The 24,098-nt window shown below is 43.7% G+C and overlaps 1 protein-coding gene across 2 annotated transcripts in view; it reads right to left on the bottom strand.

Annotated features, from left to right (window-relative positions):
- LOC141173077 (cell adhesion molecule CEACAM8-like) overlaps positions 1–21,481 on the bottom strand; it is a 180,019-nt gene extending 158,538 nt beyond the window's left edge. For both annotated transcript variants that reach the window (XM_073657720.1, XM_073657721.1), the window contains exon 1: positions 21,381–21,481. In XM_073657720.1, the coding sequence (XP_073513821.1) occupies positions 21,381–21,444 (64 nt within the window). In that variant the 5' untranslated portion in view covers positions 21,445–21,481. The remainder of the gene's footprint in view (positions 1–21,380) is intronic.
- Between the last annotated feature and the right edge of the window lie 2,617 nt (positions 21,482–24,098).

Raw genomic sequence — 24,098 nt, 5'->3', positions numbered from 1 at the left:
GTCAGGATTACTTCCAATTCTGACAATCTGAGGGTCATGTTGCAGGTAGTGCAGCAAGAAGGCACTTATGTGTCTTGCCCATCTAGGAGCCCCAAAATTATTTTCCGGGCTAGATGCAGCTAAAAATTATTATTAATTTGAAAGCTGGTGGAGCTTAGTATAGATGGCCTAATAGAATCAGCACTGCAAACTGCTACAAGGCCCAAATTATTTTTACCAGCACCTACTTCATCCTACTACAGACTACATTATCAGTGGAGAGCCGCGTGCACTTATCTGTCAGCACACCACCAGCAGCGCTGAACACACGTTCAGACAGAACGCTGGCTGCGGGGCATGACAAGATCTCCAAGGCGTAAGTGGCTAGCTCCGGCCATTTATCCAGATTGGAAGCCCAAAAAGAGCAAGGGTCCAGTGACACAGTCGTGGCTTCAATGTTTACTTGGAGATACTCCTGTACTATCGTCTCTAGGCGTTGACTATGTGTCAGACTTCTTGTCTCCTGTGGCCTTGCAAAGGATGAGCTAAAAAAGTGGTGAAATGATTCCGCAAAATTGATGTTACCAGCAGATACTGTAGTTCTGTTACGGTTTGAGTGCTGAACACTCGACGGTCCCACGGTTGGCAAGTTGGAACTGTGAGATTCACTACGTGCACCACTGGTATTTTGTGGAAAAGCACATGTAAGATTCTGCAACAGTCTCTGCTGATACTCCTGCATGCGTGCATCCCTTTCTATAGCAGGAATAATTTCTGCAAATTTACTTTTGTACCGGGGATCTAACAGTGTGGCAACCCAGTAGTCAGGATTATTTCTAATTCTCACAATTCGAGGGTCATGTTGCAGGTAGTGCAGCAAGAAGGCACTCATGTGTCTTGCGCATCTATGAGCCCCAAAATTATTTTCCGGGCTAGATGCAGCTAAAAATTATAACTAATTTGAAAGCTTGTGGAGCTTAGTATAGATGGCCTAATAGAATCAGTACTGCACACTGCTACTAGGCCCAAATTATTTTCCAGCCAAGATACAGATAACCATGATTAGTAATTTAAAATCTGTTGGAGTTTTGTATAGATGGCCTAATAGAATCAGTACTGCACACTGCTACAAGGCCCAAATTATTTTCCAGCCAAGATACAGATAAACATGATTAGTAATTTGAAAGCTTAAAATGGTTGGTGAGGTGATTTTAACAAGTCATCAAGCTTTTACTCTCCCCAGGATGACACAGGGGTAGAAAAGTCATTTCGGATCCATGATTTGTTCATCTTTATGAACGTGAGTCAGTCTACATTATCAGTGGAGAGCCGTGTGCGCTTATCTGTCAGCACACCACCAGCAGCGCTGAACACACGTTCAGACAGAACGCTGGCTGCGGGGCATGACAAGATCTCCAAGGCGTAAGTGGCGAGCTCCGGCCATTTATCCCGATTGGAAGCCCAAAAAGAGCAAGGGTCCAGTGACACAGTCATGGCTTCAATGTTTACTTGGAGATACTCCTGTACCATCGTCTCTAGGCGTTGACTATGTGTCAGACTTCTTGTCTCCTGTGGCCTTGCAAAGGATGGGCTAAAAAAGTGGTGAGATGATTCCGCAAAATTGATGTTACCAGCAGATACTGTGTTTCTGTTACGTTTTGAGTGCTGAACACTCGACGGTCCCACGGTTGGCAAATTGGAACTGTGAGATTCACTATGTGCACCACTAGTGTTTTGGGGAAAAGCACATGTAAGATTCTGCAACAGTCTCTGCTGATACTCCTGCATGCGTGCATCTCTTTCTATGGCAGGAATAATTTCTGCAAATTTACTTTTGTACCGGGGATCTAACAGTGTGGCAACCCAGTAGTCAGGATTATTTCTAATTCTCACAATTCGAGGGTCATGTTGCAGGTAGTGCAGCAAGAAGGCACTCATGTGTCTTGCGCATCCAGGAGCACCAAGTCCCTGTTGTGTTGGTGGCGAGGTAACAATCATGCTTCCTTCCTCTGCCCTCTCCCCCCAACCTCGCACAACAGAAATGTGATCAAGGTCTCCCTCATCTGATGAGTCCTCCATCAGTTCGTCCTCCACTTCTTCCTGGGCTCCTGCACCTTCCTCACTAGTTTGGCTGCTACCATGCGCCCTGGTAAAACCATCTCCCCCACCCTCACATGACTGCCGCCTTGGTGCTGCTGACCGTCTGGACCTTGCAGATGTTAGCCCTTCCGCATACAACTCCTCCTCCTCTACTTCCTCCACCTCCTCTTGTGCCACCACCTGACTCCGAATTCTGTTTAACATGTGCTCCAGCATGTAAATCACCGGAATAGTCATGCTGATAATGGCATCGTCAGCACTAAACATCTTCGTCGCCATTTCAAAACTGTGCAGAAGGGTGCATAGGTCCCTGATCTGAGACCACTCCTCCAGCGTGATTTGCCCCTCCTCTGGATCTCGTTGGCCCAGGCTATACGTCACAACGTATTGCACCAGGGCTTGTCGGTGCTGCCACAGTCGCTGCAACATGTGCAGAGTTGAATTCCACCGGGTAGGCACATCGCATTTTAGCCGGTGAAGTGGCAGGCCCAACGACTTCTGTAGAGATGTAAGTCGCTGAGCTGCTGGATGCAAACGGTGGAAGTGAGTACACAGCGACTGTGCCCACTGCAGAAGGCCATCTAGTCCGGGATAGTGGGCTAAAAATTGCTGGACATCCAGGTTCAACACGTAAGCCATACAAGGCACGTATGTGACATTGCCCTGGCGAAGGGCCGCACCGAGGTTTGCAGCATTGTCACACATGGCCTTCCCTGGTTTCAGGTCCAGTGGAGACAACCATTCATGAAACTGGTTCTCCAGAGCTGACCACAACTCCTCAGCTGTGGGACTCACATTTCCCAGACATTTCAAAGTAAAAACCGCCTGATGACGTTGAGCCCTGCTGCCAGAATAGTAAGGAGGTGTGCAGGATCCCTTCTGCGCAGTTAGAAAGCTTGTGGCATGACCAGACAGGCTTTGGGTGCAGGTGGAGGACCGAGAGGAGGTTGAGGAGACAGAAGCAGTGGAGGAACTTTGAGATAAAGAGGATTGACGCACAACTCGTGGGGACAGCAAGACTTGGACAGCAGCCCCTTGTCCTGCTGTCACCATAGTTACCCAGTGCCCAGTCAGCGACATGTAACGCCCCTGTCCATGCCTACTCGTCCAAGTGTCTGTGGTGAAATGCACCCTGTCACACACAGAGTTTCTCAAAGAAGCGGTGATGTTGTGTGCGACATGCTGGTGGAGCGCAGGCACACCTTTCTTTGAGAAGTAGTGCCAACTGGGCATCTGGTACTGGGACACTGCGACGGACATAAGGTCTCGAAAATCCTCTGTGTCCACCAGGCGGAAAGGAAGCATTTCTGTAGCCAAGAGCTTGCAGATGGTGAAATTCAACCTCTTAGCTTTGTCATGGCTAGGAGGAAATGGTCTTTTACTTGTCCACATCTGAGGGACCGAGGGCTGGCTGTTGTGCTTAGACGGGGTTGAGAAGGGTGTCCCCGGCAAACTGCCGGTCTGTGAGGAGGATGCAGGCGGACATGTTAGGTTGCCTTGATCCAAAGGTGGTGCTATTGATGTTGGACAGCGCTCAACACCAGCTGGTATTTCCACCTCCAAAGAAAATGATGACCTGCCAATCACGCTGGCTGTTGCGGGTAAACAGGTGGCAGGTCTGCGTCCCAAAACAGGTGTGACTGCTGTCCCCCCAGTCACAGAGGATGAAGAGGCCGTGGATGCACAAGATGTGGCAGACGGTGGTTGGCCCGGCCGGCTAGGCCGCATTGTAGCACAGTGAGCTTCCCACTGCAACTTATGCTTCATATCCATGTGCCGGTTCATGCATGAAGTACTCAAACTATGGATTTTTTGTCCTCTACTTAGCTTTTGCTGATAAATGTTACAGATAACACGAGTTGGGTCATCTTTATCGATCTGAAAAAATGCCCAGGCTATGCAAGGCTTAGCAACCATGTGACCTGAAGAGCCACCACGACTTGTGGTGAGAGGCAGAGTTGTGTTTGATGATGCAGTTGTTGACGTGCTTCCAGTACTACGTCTCTGTCCAGGAAGGCGTAACCTGACCTCGTCGTCACAAGCATCCTCCTCCACCTCCTCTGCTGACCTCATCTCTTGGCTGACTGTGGGTTGACAGAAAGTGGGATCTCCAACCTCGTCATCATCACCCTGTGTGTTATCACACCCGTCGTTCTCAGAGCCAACCTGTTCCTGCCCTGACAAAAAACTAAAGTTGTCGCTCCAATCAGGTATTTGAGTCTCATCATCATCTTCCTCATTGTCTCCACCAACAGGAGTTACAGTTTGGGAGCGAGGGTCTATATTATGGTCAGAACCTTCTGCGTCTGGTACTGGATCCGACTCATAAAGATTCTGGGCATCAGTGCAGATCATTTCCTCGTCTGGATTCACAGAAGCTCTGGAGCTGACCTCTGATTCCCAGGCTATAGTATGAGTAAACAGCTCTGCAGACTCAACCATCTGTTCTACCTCATACTCAGACGGGCAGCTGGAGACTTGGGAGCTGTGAGGAAGCAAGTGCGATTAGGGTGACACCTCTGAGGACTGGAGTGATGTTGAAGTTGAGGTGGAGGAGAGCCCACTTAAAGGAGCACTTGATATCCGTTGAAGCACCTGCTGTTTTTGTGCCTCATCTGGAATTTGTAGCGATTGGAGTGGCCGTAAGAAAGGGATCTTATCACATTGTCCGCTAAAAGAAGTAGACATCTTAGTTTGGCTGGAAGATGGTCTTTCTTCTGCAGATGTTACTGTTGCTTTAACACCTACCCCACGGACACAATCTTTTTTTCCCTTCCCAACACGCCTATTCCCCTTTCCACCAGGAGCAGGCCTTTTTCCACTCATTTTGGTGGTTAACTAATTCACAACTCTGGAGTTGTTTGCACAAAAAACAATGGATGGGAACCGAGCAGAGCTGAGTGGCCAAATTGTGGTATTGGCCCAAAAGTATTGGCTGGGTTAGATGCAGATAAAAATTATATTGAATTTGCAACCTGGTGGAGGTTAGTATAGATGGACTAATAGAACAAGTCCCACACACTGCTACAAGCCAAAATATTTTTCAGAGCTAGATGCAGAAAAAAATTATATTGAATTTGCAACCTGCTGGAGGTTAGTATAGATGGACTAATAGAACAAGTCCCACACACTGCTACAAGCCGAAATATTTTTTCAGAGCTAGATGCAGATAAAAATGATTTTGAATTTGCAACCTGATGGAGGTTAGTATAGATGGACTAATAGACCAAGTCCCACACACTGCTACAAGCCGAAATATTTTTTCAGAGCTAGATGTAGAAAAAAATTATATTGAATTTGCAACCTGATGGAGGTTGGTATAGATGGACTAATAGAACAAGTCCCACACACTGCTACAAGCCGAAATATTTTTTCAGAGCTAGATGCAGATAAAAATTATTTTGAATTTGCAGCCTGATGGAGGTTAGTGTAGATGGACTAATAGAACAAGTCCCACACACTGCTACAAGCCGAAATATTTTTTCAGAGCTAGATGCAGAAAAAAATTATATTGAATTTGCAACCTGATGGAGGTTAGTATAGATGGACTAATAGAATGATGCTATGCCCAAAAGGTTTTACTTCACTAAGTGCAGTAAAAAAAATTGTATTCTATACACAGGTGGTGTAGCTTGCAACACAGATAGGCTTCTCCACTGACTAACACACACTGCAAGAGGACAAAAAGGATTTGCTTTGTTAGATTTAGCCAAATGCTGTGAAAAATACTTGCACAGCACTGGCACAGACCTGCCTGGCAAAAAGTGATAGGAACTGATGTAACCTAGCCCTGAAAAGGACTGCAATTACAATTAGTCGTTACTCCCAACCTATCTATTTAAGAGCACAGACCTGCCTGATAAAAGTGATAGGAACTGATGTAACCTAGCCATGAAAAGGACTGCAATTACAATTAGTCTTTACTCCCAACCTATCTATTTAAGAGCACAGACCGGCCTGATAAAAGTCGTAGGAAATGTTGTAACCTAGTCCTTAAAAGGACTGCAATCACAACTATTCCCTACTCCCAAGCTATCTGTAGATTTGTGCGAAAATTGGCTACAAATTAACAAAGTATAGCACACACAGCAACAGCGGTGCCGTCTAACACACAGCTGCAGCAGTGAGAAAATGGTGGCGACGGGGAAAATGGCTGGGTCTTATAGGGCAAGGACATGTGACATACACTGCCAATGACACATGCCCTTGCTTGTGTGAAAAAAAGCAGTTCGCTCCGTGTGTGCGCTGCTGATAGGCTGACAGATTGCACCTCCCCACTGTAAATGTGGGAAAGAGAAAAAAAAATGGAGATCTTCATTATTTCTGAAGAGATCCATCCCCTGCCCCTCCCCCCACCCCGCTGTACACTCAAACTGCGTATTAACATTAATTTTCAGCATTACTGAGAAAAAATCCAGTTATGATTTTGGTGCACGAACAGTTATCGAACATAACCTCGAACAGCCGAATTTTTTTCAAATCGTTCGTGTTCGCCGAATGGCTCGAACACCGCCCAAAACAGCTCGAATTTGAGATTGGCGAACAGTTCGAGTCGAACACCGCTCATCTCTACTCCCAACTTTTGATTGGCCCACAGATTTCGTATCTCCAGCCAGTATAGTCTGTAGCCAGAGTCCATGATCCTCTAGACGGCAGATAAAACGATGAAAGCACAGGTGTCCAGTAGCAGCAGTCCTTTTAACAGTTTAAATCCAAACAACATAATCCATAATGGTAACATGTACAGTGGTGGTCAAAAGTATTGGCACCCCTGCAATTCTGTCAGATAATACTCAGTTTCTTCCTGAAAATGATTGCAATCACAAATTCTTTGGTATTATTATCTTCATTTAATTTGTCTTCAATGAAAAAACACAAAAAGAATTGTCCTAAAGACAAATTGGATACAATTCCACACCAAACCTAAAAAAGAGGGTGGACAAAAGTATTGGCACTGTTTGAAAAATCATGTGATGCTTCTCTAATTCGTGTAATTAACAGTACCTGTAACTTACCTGTGGCACCTAACAGGCGTTGGCAATAACTAAATCACACTTGCAGCCAGTTAACATGGATTAAAGTTGACTCAACCTCTGTCCTGTGTCCTTGTGTGTACCACATTGAGCATGGAGAAAAGAAAGAAGACCAAAGAACTGTCTGAGGACTTGAGAAACCAAATTGTGAGGAAGCATGAGCAATCTCAAGGCTACAAGTCCATCTCCAAAGACCTGAATGTTCCTGTGTCTTCCGTGCGCAGTGTCATCAAGAAGTTTAAAGCCCATGGCACTGTAGCTAATCTCCCTAGATGTAGACGGAAAAGAAAAATTGACGAGAGATTTCAACGCAAGATTGTGCGGATGGTGGATAAAGAACCTCGACTAACATCCAAACAAGTTCAAGCTGCCCTGCAGTCCGAGGGTACAACAGTGTCAACCCGTACTATCCGTCGGCATCTGAATGAAAAGAGACTGTATGGTAGGATACCCAGGAAGACCCCACTTCTTACCCCGAGATATAAAAAAGCCAGGCTGGAGTTGGCCAAAACTTACCTGAGAAAGCCTAAAACGTTTTGGAAGAATGTTCTCTGGTCAGATGAGACAAAAGTAGAGCTTTTTGGCAAAAAGCATCAACATAGAGTGTACAGGAAAAAAAAGAGGCATTCAAAGAAAAGAACACGGTCCCTACAGTCAAACATGGCGGAGGTTCCCTGATGTTTTGGGGTTGCTTTGCTGCCTCTGGCACTGGACTGCTTGACTGTGTACATGGCATTATGAAGTCTGAAGACTACCAACAAATTTTGCAGCATAATGTAGATAATGTAGGGCCCAGTGTGAGAAAGCTGGGTCTCCCTCAGAGGTCATGGGTCTTCCAGCAGGACAATGACCCAAAACACACTTCCAAAAGCACTATAAAATGGTTTGAGAGAAAGCACTGGAGACTTCTAACGTGGCCAGCAATGAGTCCAGACCTGAATCCCATAGAACACCTGTGGAGAGATCTCAAAATGGCAGCTTGGAGAAGGCACCCTTCAAATATCAGGGACCTGGAGCAGTTTACCAAAGAAGAATGGTCTACAATTCCAGCAGAGCATTGTAAGAAACTCATTGATGGTTACCGGAAGCGGTTGTTCGCAGTTATTTTGGCTAAAGGTTGTGCAACCAAGTATTAGGCTGAGGGTGCCAATACACTTGTCTGGCTCATTTTTGGAGTTTTGTGTGAAATGATCAATGATTTCATTTTTGCTTTATTCTCTTTTGTTTTTTTCATTGCAAGCAAATTAAATAAAGATAATAATACCAAAGAATTTGTGAATGCAATCATTTTCAGGAAGAAACTGAGTATTATCTGACAGAATTGCAGGGGTGCCAATACTTTTGGCCACCACTGTATATCAATCCATCCTTCCAAGTCCACGGTCTCCATCCTCTTCCTTCAATCCTCCCACACCACTCTCTAAAACATGACTCTCCTTTCTTTCCCTGGGATCAGTCCCGTCCCAGGTCAGAAATGATCACCACCCCCCTCAAGCATTCACTGTAAGCCTAAAAGCAATGAAGAATTTTCTAGAAGCCTGCATCTGAGACTGCCTGCAAGACCCCCTGTGGTGACGGCTCCACTGTGTCTCAATCCACACTCAACTAATGAGACCATTGGCTGTTGAAACAATGGACTCCTGAGAAAAAGATGAGATTAGTGAAATGCTGGACATTTTACAAGTGAATCTTATATACTGACAAGTAAGCAGAACTATATAAAACATACCAAGTAAATCACTAATAATACACAATAATAATATTGACAAAAATGGTGGTCCGTTGCTGGAAAACTATCATAGTCTTTAGTAAGTGGGCCGCTCCTCACATATATATACTATATATAATATATATAGTATAAATAATAATAATAATAGTAGACCCATAATACTGTATGGATGGCTGTGTGGGGGTCACAGTTGGGTTTCTATTGTGTTGGGGTTATTATTCTTTCCTGGTGGAGTTAAGACGGGGTACAGCAGGGTCTTCATACTGAGCGTGTGGAGGAATTCAATGTGGGGGTATCATACTACAGAACATACCAAAAGTTTGGACACACCTTCTCATTTAAAGATTTTTCTGTATTTTCTTGACTATGAAAATTGTACATTCACACTGAAGGCATCAAAACTATGAATTAACACATGTGGAATTATATACTTAACAAAAAAGTGTGAAACAACTGAAAATATGTCTTATATTCTAGGTTCTTCAAAGTAGCCACCTTTTGCTTTGATGACTGCTTTGCACACTCTTGGCATTCTCTTGATGAGCTTCAAGAGGTAGTCACCGGAAATGGTCTTCCAACAATCTTGAAGGAGTTCCCAGAGATGATTAGCACTTGTTGGCCCTTTCACCTTCACTCTGCGATCCAGCTCACCCCAAACCATCTCGAGTGGGTTCAGGTCTGGTGACTGTGGAGGCCAGGTCATCTGGCGTAGCACCCCATCACTCTCCTTCTTGGTCAAATAGCTCTTACACAGCCTCGAGGTGTGTTTGGGGTCATTGTCCTGTTGAAAAATAAATGATGGTCCAACTAAACGCAAACTGGATTGAATAGCATGCCGCTGCAAGATGCTGTGGTAGCCATGCTGGTTCAGTATGCCTTCATTTTTGAATAAATCCCCAACAGTGTCACCTGCAAAGCACCCCCACACCATCACACCTTCTCCTCCATGCTTCACGGTGGGAGCCAGACATGTAGAGTCCATCCGTTCACCTTTTCTGCGTCGCACAAAGACACGGTGGTTGGAACCAAAGGTCTCAAATTTGGACTCATCAGACCAAAGCACAGATTTCCACTGGTCTAATGTCCATTCTTTGTGTTCTTTAGCCCTAACAAGTCTCTTCGGCTTGTTGTCTGTCCTTAGCAGTGATTTCCTAGCAGCTATTTTACCATGAAAGCCTGTTGCACAAAGTCTCCTCTTAACAGTTGTTGAAGAGATGTGTCTGCTGCTAGAACTCTGTGTGGCATTGACCTGGTCTCTAATCTGAGCTGCTGTTAACCTGCGATTTCTGAGGCTGGTGACTCGGATAAACTTATCCTCAGAAGCAGAGGTGACTCTTGGTCTTCCATTCCTGGGGCGGTCCTCATGTGAGCCAGTTTCTTTGTAGCGCTTTATGGTTTTTGCAACTGCACTTGGGGACACTTTCAAAGTTTGCCCAATTTTTCGGACTGACTGACCTTCATTTCTTAAAATAATGATGGCCACTAGTTTTTCTTTACTTAGCTGCTTTTTTCTTGCCATAATACAAATTCTAACAGTCTATTCAGTAGGACTATCAGCTGTGTATCCACCAGACTTCTGCACAACACAACTAATGGTCCCAACCCCATTTATAAGGCAAGAAATCCCTGTATATGAAGTACAGATCAAAAGTTTGGACACACCTTCTCATTTAAAGATTTTTGTGTATTTTCATAACTATGAAAATTGTACATTCACACTGAAGCCATCAAAACTATGAATTAACACATGTGGAATTACATACTTAACAAAAAAGTGTGAAACAACTGAAAATATGTCTTATATTCTAGGTTCTTCAAAGTAGCCACCTTTTGCTTTGATGACTGCTTTGCACACTCTTGGCATTTTCTTGATGAGCTTCAAGTGGTAGTCATCGTAAATGGTTTTCACTTCACAGGTGTGCCCTGTCAGGTTTAATAAGTGGGATTTCTTGCCTTATAAATAGGGTTGGGACCATCAGTTGTGTTGTGCAGAAGTCTGGTGGATACAAAGCTGATAGTCCTACTGAATAGACTGTTAGAATTTGTATTATGGCAAGAAAAAAGCAACTAAGTAAAGAAAAATGAGTGGCCATCATTACTTTAAGAAATGAAGGTCAGTCAGTGCGAAAAATTGGGCAAACTTTGAAAGTGTCCCCAAGTGCAGTTGCAAAAACCATCAAGCGCTACAAAGAAACTGGCTCACATGAGGACCGCCCCAGGAAAGGAAAACCAAGAGTCACATCTGCTTCTGAGGATAAGCTTATCCGAGTCACCAGCCTCAGAAATCGCAGGTTAACAGCAGCTCAGATTAGAGACCAGGTCAATGCCACACAGAGTTCTAGCAGCAGACACATCTCTACAACAACTGTTAAGAGGAGACTTTATGCAGCAGGCCTTCATGGTAAAATAGCAGCTAGGAAACCACTGCTAAGGATAGGCAACAAGCAGAAGAGACTTGTTTGGGTTAAAGAACACAAGAAATGGACATTAGACCAGTGAAAATCTGTGCTTTGGTCTGATGAGTCCAAATTTGAGACCTTTGGTTCCAACCATCGTGTCTTTGTGCGAAGCAGAAAAGGTGAACGGATGGACTCTACATGTCTGGTTCCCACCGTGAAGCATGGAGGAGGAGGTGTGATGGTGTGGGGGTGCTTTGCTGGTGACTCTGTTGGGGATTTATACAAAATTGAAGGCATAGTGAACCAGCATGGCTACCACAGCATCTTGCAACGGCATGCTATTCAATACAGTTTGCATTTAGTTGGACCATCATTTATTTTTCAACAGGACAATGACCCTAAACACACCTCCAGGCTGTGTAAGGGCTATTTGACCAAGAATGATAGTTATGGGGTGCTACGCCAGATGACCTGGCCTCCACAGTCACTAGACCTGAACCCACTCGAGATGGTTTGGGGTGAGCTGGACCGCAGAGTGAATGCAAAAAGGCCAACAAGTGCTAAGCATCTCTGGGAACTCCTTCAAGATTGTTGGAAGACCATTTCCGGTGACTACCTCTTGAAGCTCATCAAGAGAATACCAAGAGTGTGCAAAGCAGTCATCAAAGCAAAAGGTGGCTACTTTGAAGAATCTAGAATATAAGACATATTTTCAGTTGTTTCACACTTTTTTGTTAAGTATATAATTCCACATGTGTTAATTCATAATTTTGATGGCTTCAGTGTGACTGTACAATTTTCATAGCCATGAAAATACACAAAAATCTTTAAATGAGAAGGTGTGTCCAAACTTTTGGTCTGTACAGTATATACAGTGGTGGCCAAAAGTATTGGCACTAGTGTTGAGCCACCCCCGTAGTGTTCGGGTTCGGTTCGGTTCGTCGAACACCGGGATGTTCGAGGAACTGTTCGTCGAACTGTTCGTCGAACACCTTAGAACACCGTCGAACACCGTTAAAACCAATGGCAGGCAAACAAAAACACATAGGAACACATAGAAAACACCTTCAAAGGTGTCCAAAAGCTGACAAACTGCTCAGAAGACGCTTTCTTTAAAAAAGCCGGCCGGCATTTCAGCAGCGGCATACACCGGTACCCGACAATTTAGACATGAAGGAATAGAGCATCACACATAGATTAGATAGATAGAAACATGTCAGTCACATATATATGAAGTACAGTGACAGTGTTGCTTACTGTACTTGTCATTTAGTGTAAAGGATTTATTAAAAAATCTAATAGTGTTTTCGTGCACCATCTCTTTAAAAAAGCCGGCCGGCAATTCAGCAGCGGTACCCGACAATTTATAACAGACAGAATAGAGCTTCACACATAGATTAGATAGATAGAAACATGTCAGTCACATATATATGAAGTACTGTGACAGTGTTGCTTACTGTACTTGTCATTTACTGCAAAGAATTTATTAAAAAAAATAATAGTGTTTTCATGCACCGTCTCTTTAAAAAAGCCGGCTAGCAATTCAGCATCTGTACCCGACAATTTAGAATAGAAGGAATAGAGAATCACACATAGATTAGATAGATAGAAACATGTCAGCCACATATATACGAAGTACAGTGACAGTGTTGCTTACTGTACTTGTCATTTAGTGTAAAGGATTTATTAAAAAATATAATAGTGTTTTCGTGCACCGTCTCTTTAAAAAAGCCGGCCGGCAATTCAGCAGCGGTACCCGACAATTTATAACAGACAGAATAGAGCTTCACACATAGATTAGATAGATAGAAACATGTCAGTCACATATATATGAAGTACTGTGACAGTGTTGCTTACTGTACTTGTCATTTACTGCAAAGAATTTATTAAAAAAAATAATAGTGTTTTCATGCACCGTCTCTTTAAAAAAGCCGGCTGGCAATTCAGCATCTGTACCCGACAATTTAGAATAGAAGGAATAGAGAATCACACATAGATTAGATAGATAGAAACATGTCAGCCACATATATACGAAGTACAGTGACAGTGTTGCTTACTGTACTTGTCATTTAGTGTAAAGGATTTATTAAAAAATATAATAGTGTTTTCGTGCACCGTCTCTTTAAAAAAGCCGGCCGGCAATTCAGCATCTGTACCCGACAATTTATAACAGACAGAATAGAGCTTCACACATAGATTAGATAGATAGAAACATGTCAGTCACATATATAATAAGTACAGTAACAGTGTTGGTTACTGTACTTGTCATTTAGTATTAAAATAAAGGATTTATTATTAAAAAAAATTGGCGTGGGGTTCCCCATAATTTTAGTCTCTAGCGGAGGTTAAGCAGACAGCTGGGGCAGATGTTTGAAGCCTGGGAAGGGGGTAATACCCACGGAGCTTCCCAGGCTACTAATATCAGCCCCCAGCTGAATACCTAGCCTTTACTAGCTATTAAAATGGAGGACCCCCCCAAAAAAATGACGCGGGGTCCCCCCTAATTTAATAGCTAGCAAAGGCTAGGCAGACAGCTGGGGGCTGATATTAATAGCCCAGGAAGGGAGCCATGAATATTGGCCCCCTCCCAGGCTAGAAACACCAGCCCTCAGCCGCCCCAGAAATGGCGCATCCATAGGATGCGCCAATTCTGGCACTTAGCCTCGCTCTTCCACGCTGCCCTGGTGCGGTGGCAGGGGGTAATAGGGTTGGGGTTGATGTCAGCTTATAATGCCAGCTGACATCAAGCCCAGGTTAGTAATGGAGAGGCGTCTATAAGACACCCCCATTACTAACCCCATAGTCAAAGTTAAAAAAAAAACACAAACACCCAGAATAAAGTCCTTTAATTGAAATAAAGACACAATTCTTTATTGTTCTAAATTAAACCATACTTACCATCACGCCCATTCCAGCTGAAGCCAACGATCTCCTGCAATAAAAGAAAAATAATAAAGCAACCTCATCCTTACCTTTCCATGGTTCCCAGGACAGCTCCAGCTCTGCTACATCGAGATGACAGGCTGGACCGCAGCAGAACGCTGCCATCCAGCTTGCCATGCCGCACACACTGAGAAGCGCAGGCATGCTTGCGCTCCTCAGTGTCTGACTGTGACGGCATCCAGATGAGCCGACAATGAACTCGGCTCACCTCATGTACGTCACTGACAGCGTGGGAAAATTCTCCTGCACTCAGCGCTTCAGCGTGAGAATTTTCCCACGCTGTCAGTGACGTGCATGAGGTGAGCCGAGTTCATTGGACATGACCTCGGCTCATCTGGATGCCGTCACAGCCAGACACTGAGTAGCGCAAGCATGCCTGCGCTTCTCAGTGTCTGCGGGATGACAGGCTGGATGGCAGCGTTCTGCTGCGGTCCAGCCTGTCATCTCGATGTAGCAGAGCTGAAGCTGTCGTGGGAGCCATGGAAAGGTAAGGATGATGTTGCTTTATTATTTTACTTTTATTGCAGGAGATCATTGGCTTCAGCTGGAATGGGCGTGGCGGTAAGTATGGTTTAATTTAGAACAATAAAGAATTGTGTGTTTATTTCAATTAAAGGACTTTTTTCTGGGTGTTTGTGTTTTTTTTAAATACTTTACTAGAAATTCATGGTGGTCATGTCTAATATTGGCGTGACCCCATGAATTTCGGGCTTAGGGCCAGCTGATAATGCCAAACTGGCCTTAACCCCTTTATTACCCAGTGAGCCACCGCACCAGGGCCCTGGATGAGTTGGGTACAACGCCAGAAGATGGCGCTTCTATGAACGCGCCATTTTCCGGGGCGGCTGCGGACTGCAATTTGCAGCGGGTGGGGCCCAGAAAGCTTGGGCCTCCCTGCGCTGCAGATTCCAGCCCCCAGCTGCCTAGTTGTACCTGGCTGGACACAAAAATAGGGCGAAGCTCCACGTATTTTTTTTTTAAATTCATGAAATTCATGGAATAATTAAGAAAAAAAGGGCTTCCCTATATTGTTGTGTCCGGCTAGGTACAAATAGGCAGCTGGTGGTTGGGAGCAGCCCGTTCCTGCCTGCTGTACCTGACTGGACACAAATATAGGGCGAAGCCCCACATCAATTTTTTTTTCATTATTTCATGAATTTCATGAAATAATTAAAAAAAAATTGACGTGGGGCTTCGCACTATATTTGTGTCCAGCCAGGTACAGCAGGCAGGGACGGGCTGCCCCCAACCACCAGCTGCCTATTTGTACCTGGTTGGACACAACAATATAGGGAAGCCCTTTTTTTCTTAATTATTCCATGAATTTCATGAAATAATTTAAAAAAAAAATGCGTGGGGCTTCGCCCTATTTTTGTGCCCAGCCAGGTACAACTAGGCAGCTGGGGGCTGGAATCTGCAGCGCAGGGAGGCCCAAGCTTTCTGGACCCCACCCGCTGCATATTGCAGTCTGCAGCCGCCCCAGAAAATGGCGCGTTCATAGAAGCGCCATCTTCTGGCGCTGTACCCAACTCATCCAGGGCCCTGGTGCGGTGGCTCACTGGGTAATAAAGGGGTTAAGGCCAGCTTGGCATTATCAGCTGGCCCTAAGCCCGAAATTCATGGGGTCACGCCAATATTAGACATGACCACCATGAATTTCTAGTAAAGTATTTAAAAAAACACAACACCCAGAATAAAGTCCTTTAATTGAAATAAACACACAATTCTTTATTGTTCTAAATTAAACCATACTTACCGTCACGCCCATTCCAGCTGAAGCCAATGTCTTCTGCAATAAAAGTAAAATAATAAAGCAACCTCATCCTTACCTTTCCATGGTTCCCAGGACAGCTTCAGCTCTGCTACATCGAGATGACAGGCTGGACCGCAGCAGAACGCTGCCATCCAGCCTGTCATCCCGGGGACACTCAGAAGCGCAGGCATGCTTGCGCTCCTCAGTGTCTCGCTGTGACGGCATAAAGATGAGACAAGCTCATGTCCAATGAACTCGGCGCACCTCATGCACGTCACTGACAGCGTGGGAGAATTCTCCTGCACTCAGCACTTCAGCGTGAAAATTCTCCCACGCTGTCAGTGACGTACATGAGGTCAGCTGAGTTCATTGGACATGAATGAGCTCACCTCATGCACGTCACTGACAGCGTGGGAAAATTCTCACGCTGAAGCGCTGAGTGCAGGAGAATTTTCCCACGCTGTCAGTGACGTGCATGAGGTGAGCTCATTCATGTCCAATGATCTCAGCTCACCTCATGCACGTCACTGACAGCGTGGGAAAATTCTCCTGCACTCAGCGCTACAGCGTGAGAATTCTCCCACGCTGTCAGTGACGTGCATGAGGTGAGCTCATTCATGTCCAATGAACTCAGCTGACCTCATGCACGTCACTGACAGCGTGGGAGAATTCTCACGCTGAAGTGCTGAGTGCAGGAGAATTCTCCCACGCTGTCAGTGACGTGCATGAGGTGCGCCGAGTTCATTGGACATGAACTCGTCTCATCTTTATGCCGTCACAGCCAGACACTGCAGAGCGCAAGCATGCCTGCGCTTCTCAGTGTCTGCGGGATGACAGGCTGGATGGCAGCGTTCTGCTGCGGTCCAGCCTGTCATCTCGATGTAGCAGAGCTGAAGCTGTCGTGGGAACCATGGAAAGGTAAGGATGAGGTTGCTTTATTATTTTTCTTTTATTGCAGGAGATCGTTGGCTTCAGCTGGAATGGGCATGATGGGAAGTATGGTTTAATTTAGAACAATAAAGGAATGTGTCTTTATTTCAATTAAAGGACTTTATTCTGGGTGTTTGTGTTTTCTTTTAACTTTGACTATGGGGTTAGTAATGGGGGTGTCTTATAGACGCCTCTCCATTACTAACCTGGGCTTGATGTCAGCTGACATTATAAGCTGACATCAACCCCAACCCTATTACCCCCTGCCACCGCACCAGGGCAGCGTGGAAGAGCGAGGCTAAGTGCCAGATTTGGCGCATCCTATGGATGCGCCATTTCTGGGGCGGCTGAGGGCTGGTGTTTCTAGCCTGGGAGGGGGCCAATATTCATGGTTCCCTTCCTGGGCTATTAATATCAACCCCCAGCTGTCTGCCTAGCCTTTGCTAGCTATTAAATTAGGGGGGACCCCCACGTCATTTTTTGGGGGGGGGTCCTCCATTTTAATAGCTAGTAAAGGCTAGGTATTCAGCTGGGGGCTGATATTAGTAGCCTGGGAAGCTCCGTGGGTATTACCCCCTTCCCAGGCTTCAAACATCTGCCCCAGCTGTCTGCTTAACCTCCGCTAGAGACTAAAATTATGGGGAACCCCACGCCAATTTTTTTTAATAATAAATCCTTTATTTTAATACTAAATGACAAGTACAGTAACCAACACTGTCACTGTACTTATTATATATGTGACTGACATGTTTCTATCTATCTAATCTATGTGTGAAGCTCTATTCTGTCTGTTATAAATTGTCGGGTACAGATGCTGAATTGCCGGCCGGCTTTTTTAAAGAGACGGTGCATGAAAACACTATTATTTTTTTTAATAAATCCTTTGCAGTAAATGACAAGTACAGTAAGCAACACTGTCACAGTACTTCATATATATGTGACTGACATGTTTCTATCTATCTAATCTATGTGTGAAGCTCTATTCTGTCTGTTATAAATTGTCGGGTACCGCTGCTGAATTGCCGGCCGGCTTTTTTAAAGAGACGGTGCACGAAAACACTATTATATTTTTTAATAAATCCTTTACACTAAATGACAAGTACAGTAAGCAACACTGTCACTGTACTTCGTATATATGTGGCTGACATGTTTCTATCTATCTAATCTATGTGTGATTCTCTATTCCTTCTATTCTAAATTGTCGGGTACAGATGCTGAATTGCCGGCCGGCTTTTTTAAAGAGACGGTGCATGAAAACACTATTATTTTTTTTGATAAATCCTTTACACTAAATGACAAGTACAGTAAGCAACACTGTCACTGTGCTTCTTATATGTGTGACTGACATGTTTCTATCTATCTAATCTATGTGTGATTCTCTATTCTTTCTGTTCTAAATTGTCGGGTACCGGTGTATGCCGCTGCTGAATTGCCGGCTTTTCATGTTTCACTGTGAGCACTGTTCCCATCGATTTGGGCAATCACTGTAATGCCACAACCACCATGGCTGTGGCATTACAGTGAGTGGCAGACAATCCCTGCATGATTGGTGCTCTAAATAGCGCCAGACATGCAGGACACGCTTTTGGTGCACGAACAGTTATCGAACATAACCTCGAACAGCCGAATTTTTTGCAAATCGTTCGGGTTCGTCGAACAACTCGAACACCGCCCAAAACAGCTCGAATTTGAGATTGGCGAACAGTTCTAGTCGAACACCGCTCATCTCTAATTGGCACCCCTGCAATTCTGTCAGATAATACTCAGTTTCTTCCTGGAAATGATTGCAATCACAAATTCTTTGGTATTATTATCTTCATTTAATTTGTCTTCAATGAAAAAACACAAAAATAATTGTCCTAATGTCAAATTGGATACAATTCCACACCAAACCTAAAAAATGGGGTGGACAAAAGTATTGGCACTGTTTGAAAAATCATGTGATGCTTCTCTAATTCGTGTAATTAACAGCACCTGTAACTTACCTGTGGCACCTAACAGGTGTTGGCAATAACTAAATCACACTTGCAGCCAGTTAACATGGATTAAAGTTGACTCAACCTCTGTCCTGTGTCCTTGTGTGTACCACATTGAGCATGGAGAAAAGAAAGAAGACCAAAGAACTGTCTGAGGACTTGAGAAACCAAATTGTGAGGAAGCATGAGCAATCTCAAGGCTACAAGTCCATCTCCAAAGACCTGAATGTTCCTGAGTCTTCCGTGCGCAGTGTCATCAAGAAGTTTAAAGCCCATGGCACTGTGGCTAATCTCCCTAGATGTGGACGGAAAAGAAAAATTGACGAGAGATTTCAACGCAAGATTGTGCGGATGGTGGCTAAAGAACCTCCACTAACATCCAAACAAGTTCAAGCTGCCCTGCAGTCCGAGGGTACAACAGTGTCATCCCGTACTATCCATCGGCGTCTGATTGAAAAGGGACTGTATGATAGGATACCCAGGAAGACCCCACTTCTTACCCCGAGACATAAAAAAGCCAGGCTGGAGTTTGCCAAAACTTACCTGAGAGAGCCTAAAATGTTTTGGAAGAATGTTCTCTGGTCAGATGAGACAAAAGTAGAGCTTTTTGGCAAAAAGCATCAACATAGCGTGTACAGGGAAAAAAAGAGGCATTCAAAGAAAAGAACACGGTCCCTACAGTCAAACATGGCGGAGGTTCCCTGATGTTTTGGGGTTGCTTTGCTGCCTCTGGCACTGGACTGCTTGACCGTGTGCATGGCATTATGAAGTCTGAAGACTACCAACAAATTTTGCAGCATAATGTAGGGCCCAGTGTGAGAAAGCTGGGTCTCCCTCAGAGGTCATGGGTCTTCCAGCAGGACAATGACCCAAAACACACTTCCAAAAGCACTATAAAATGGTTTGAGAGAAAGCACTGGAGACTTCTAAGGTGGCAAGCAATGAGTCCAGACCTGAATCCCATAGAACACCTGTGGAGAGATCTCAAAATGGCAGTTTGGAGAAGGCACCCTTCAAATATCAGGGACCTGGAGCAGTTTGCCAAAGAAGAATGGTCTACAATTCCAGCAGAGCATTGTAAGAAACTCATTGATGGTTACCGGAAGCGGTTGTTCGCAGTTATTTTGGCTAAAGGTTGTGCAACTAAGTATTAGGCTGAGGGTGCCAATACTTTTGTCTGGCCTATTTTTGGAGTTTTGTGTGAAATGATCAATGATTTCATTTTTGCTTCATTCTCTTTTGTGTTTTTTCCTTGCAAGCAAATTAAATGAAGATAATAATACCAAAGAATTTGTGATTGCAATCATTTTCAGGAAGAAACTGAGTATTATCTGACAGAATTGCAGGGGTGCCAATACTTTTGGCCACCACTGTATATATATATGTATATATATATATATATATATATATATACACACACACATGCTGTACATACACGGTATCATGCAAGCATTGCACTTGCCCCTACCCAAGGGAGATGTAAATGGGGTGGGGAACATAAAAGAGAAAGATGATGACCAGCTGCAGAAAGCTAGCGGATACAGCCCGAACAGGACTGTTGTTTCAGCCTCCATGTCCTCCCATGCTCTGCTACCACTGTAGATAGTTGTTGTGCAGCCTCTTACAAATCTTACATTACTAGAAGCTCATCGCTTTGCAGAATGCATTATATACATTATAAATGTAATTCTCCCCAGTGCTGAGCTGCACGACCCCAAGACTGTCTCAACTCATACTGGGACAAGAACACACTGAGACAGAGGCAGCTGGGCTCTCCCTGACATACTGAGTCCAGGATCGGTCACTATATCTGCTACGTTTGTATTTTTGCCCCTGGAAGAATTTTAATTGGTTTACATATTGCTTTAGATGTGTCAAATCACTTTACTTAAAATTGTTGCATAGTCCCTGAAAAAAATCACTAGGCGTCTCCTTTGTGCATAACTTGCTGTCCACCGCCTGTTGTCAAGTTTAATCCATCTCTAACAGCAGAGACAATGAGACAGATTACTGAAAGTGGGGGAAGGTTTTTGTCTTTGTGCTCCTGCTCTCCTGACTGTCAAACTGAATCCAAGCAGATTTTAAGTAAGGTTGCCACAAATGGATGGTGAAATGCAAGAGAAAGTAAGTTACTGTATCTATAGTGCTGCTAGAATGGTGCGGAATAGTGATGGGCGCAGGTGCTCATTACTAGAGTTTGCCGAGGGTGATTGGGTATGTAATGAGTATCGTGGGTGCTTGAGTGACATGCTCGAGTCCCCGCAGCCGTATGTTTCGTGGCTGTTAGACAGCCACAAAACATTTGAAGATTTCCTGACAAACACGGGCAATCATCACATAATTTGTGGCTGTCTACAAATATTATTAGAAGGGTTTAGACTAGTACAAAAAAGGAGAAGCAATAGTGACCAGTAACCAATCATTACACTAACACCATGTGCAATGTCTAATTAATAGGAAAGATACGTAGCTAACGGCAGAACAGTCACTTGCTTATTATTATATTAAGAAAGCATCTTATATTTATACAGATCTTACCTGTTTTTATGAATCCCCTCATTGCAGATGGTGGATTATTGTGTGTCTCCTGTAGATTTATCATAGAATAAGGAAGTTGTCTGAGATGCAAACTTTATCACTGATTCCAGTGAAATGAAGCAATAAACATCCTGTTGTTTTACCTCTGAAATTAACCACATTACTCTTAGTGTAGTTTTGCATGTGTTAGTGCCTTTTTCATTGCTTCATGGAGTTTACAAAAAAACAGGAGAAAATCGCCCCCAAAAGACACTAAGAGGAGAAAAAAAAAGATGCTCGGAAAACCTTAACGGGAAACCCCGAAGAAAAATTGCAACAAGATGCTTCAGAAAAAGTAAAAAAAAACAACAAACTTTTAAAACTTGCCCAAAAAAGTAAAGTGAACTTACCCTTAAAGTAATTTACACAGAGTTTTCTAGAGGTGGCCAAAAAATATGTTGGTTTTTTTTGGATGAAAACTACTTTATGAAATGGTAATTTATTTTTTTTTTGGGGGGGGGGGAGTTTTTAGAGGAGTTTTCGCTTCCTGAATAGTTTTTTTTTCCCTAAACTGTTTTTTTTGCAGCCCTGTCATTAGTCGGTGCTTTGTTTGGAGTGGATTCCATCAGAAACAGCTTCAGAAAAGTGACCTACATTTTTTTCCTACCTGGAGTTTTTCAAAATCTAAAACAGAAAAAATATGCTCAAAAGACTGAAATGAAGAAAAGTAAAGGGATTTTACAACACAAATAAATAGGAAGAGTCTTTCAAGAAATTTTAGGATATATCCACATTGAAACTTTTTTCCTGAGTTTTTGGAAACTCAGCAGAATTTTGTAGAGTTTCCACTCAGTGGCTATGTGCATGCATAGTTTTTCAATGAGTGTTTGGAGCAGAAATCAAGAAGAAACTGGAAGGAAACTTTTTTTTAAAAGAGTTTTCCGAGGTATTTTCAGAATAGCTCGTCCTGAAAGTAATTTAAGGGCTTCAGCACACGTAGAAATCAAGTACCAATAACTTTTTCTAAAAACGCCTCAAGGCGCTTCAGGAGTAGAGATGAGCGTTGTTCTACTCGAACTGTTCGCCAATCTCAAATTCGAGTTGTTTTGGGCGGTGTTCGAGCCGGTCGGCGAACACGAACAATTTGAGAAAAATTCGGCTGTTCGAGGTTATGTTCGATAACTGTTCGTGCACCAAAATCATAACTGGATTTTTTCTCAGTAATGCTGAAAATTAATGTTAATACGCAGTTTGAGTGTACAGCGGGGCGGGGGGAGGGGCAGGGGATGGATCTCTGCAGGAACAATGAAGATCTCCATTTTTTTTTCTCTTTCCCGCATTTGCAGTGGGGAGGTGCAATCTGTCAGCCTATCAGCAGCGCACACACGGAGCGAAGTGCTTTTTTTCACACAAGCAAGGGCATGTGTGATTGGCAGTGTATGTCACATGTCCTTGCCCTATAAGACCAAGCCATTTTCCCCGTCGCCACCATTTTCTCACTGCTGCAGCTGCGTGTTAGACGGCACCGCTGTTGCTGTGTGCGCTATACCTTGTTAATTTCAAGCCAATTTTCGCACAAATATACAGATAGCTTGGGAGTAGGGAATAGTTGTGATTGCAGTCCTTTTAAGGACTAGGTTACAGCATTTCCTACGACTTTTATCAGGCAGGTCTGTGCTCTTAAATAGATAGATTGTGGGAGTAAAGACTAATTGTAATTGGAGTCCTTTTCAGGACTAGGTTACATCAGTTCCTATCAGTTTTTGCCAGGCAGGTCTGTGCCAGTGCTGTGCAAGTTTTTTTCACAGCATTTGGCTGAATCTAGCAAAGCTAATCCTTTTTGGCCTATTGCAGAGTGTGTTAGTCAGTGGAGTAGCCTATCTGTGTTGCAAGATATACCACCTGTGTATAGAATACCAATTTTTTTACTGCACCTAGTGAAGTAAAATCTTTTGGGCATAGCATCATTCTATTAGTCCATCTATACTGACCTCCATCAGGTTGCAAACTGAATATAATTTTTTTCTGCATCTAGCTCTGAAAAAATATTTGGGCTTCTAGCAATGTGTGGGACTTGGTCTATTAGTCCATCTATACTGACCTCCATTAGGTTGCAAATTAAAAATAATTTTTTTCTTCATTTAGCTCTGAAAAAATATTTGGGCTTCTAGCAGTGTGTGGGACTTGTTCTATTAGTCCTTCTATACTGACCTCCAGCAGGTTGCAAATTGAATATAATTTTTTTCTGCATCTAGCTCTGAAAAAATATTTGGGCTTCTAGCAGTGTGTGGGACTTGGTCTATTAGTCCATCTATACTGACCTCCATCAGGTTGCAAATTAAAAATAATTTTTTTCTGCATCTAGCTCTGAAAAAATATTTGGGCTTCTAGCAGTGTGTGGGACTTGGTCTATTAGTCCATCTATACTGACCTCCATCAGGTTGCAAATTAAAAATAATTTTTTTCTTCATTTATCTCTGAAAAAATATTTGGGCTTCTAGCAGCGTGTGGGACTTGTTCTATTAGTTCATCTATACTGACCTCCATCAGGTTGCAAATTAAAAATAATTTTTTTCTGCATCTAGCTCTGAAAAAATATTTGGGCTTCTAGCAGTGTGTGGGACTTGGTCTATTAGTCCATCTATACTGACCTCCATCAGGTTGCAAATTAAAAATAATTTTTTTCTGCATCTAGCTCTGAAAAAATATTTGGGCTTCTAGCAGTGTGTGGGACTTGGT

Source organism: Phyllobates terribilis, unplaced genomic scaffold, assembly GCF_046119375.1.
Source record: "Phyllobates terribilis strain yellow unplaced genomic scaffold, ASM4611937v1 Scaffold_12__6_contigs__length_324123572, whole genome shotgun sequence".
In the NCBI taxonomy this organism is placed as follows: domain Eukaryota; kingdom Metazoa; phylum Chordata; class Amphibia; order Anura; family Dendrobatidae; genus Phyllobates; species Phyllobates terribilis.
This window is presented reverse-complemented; position numbering and strand designations above follow the sequence as displayed.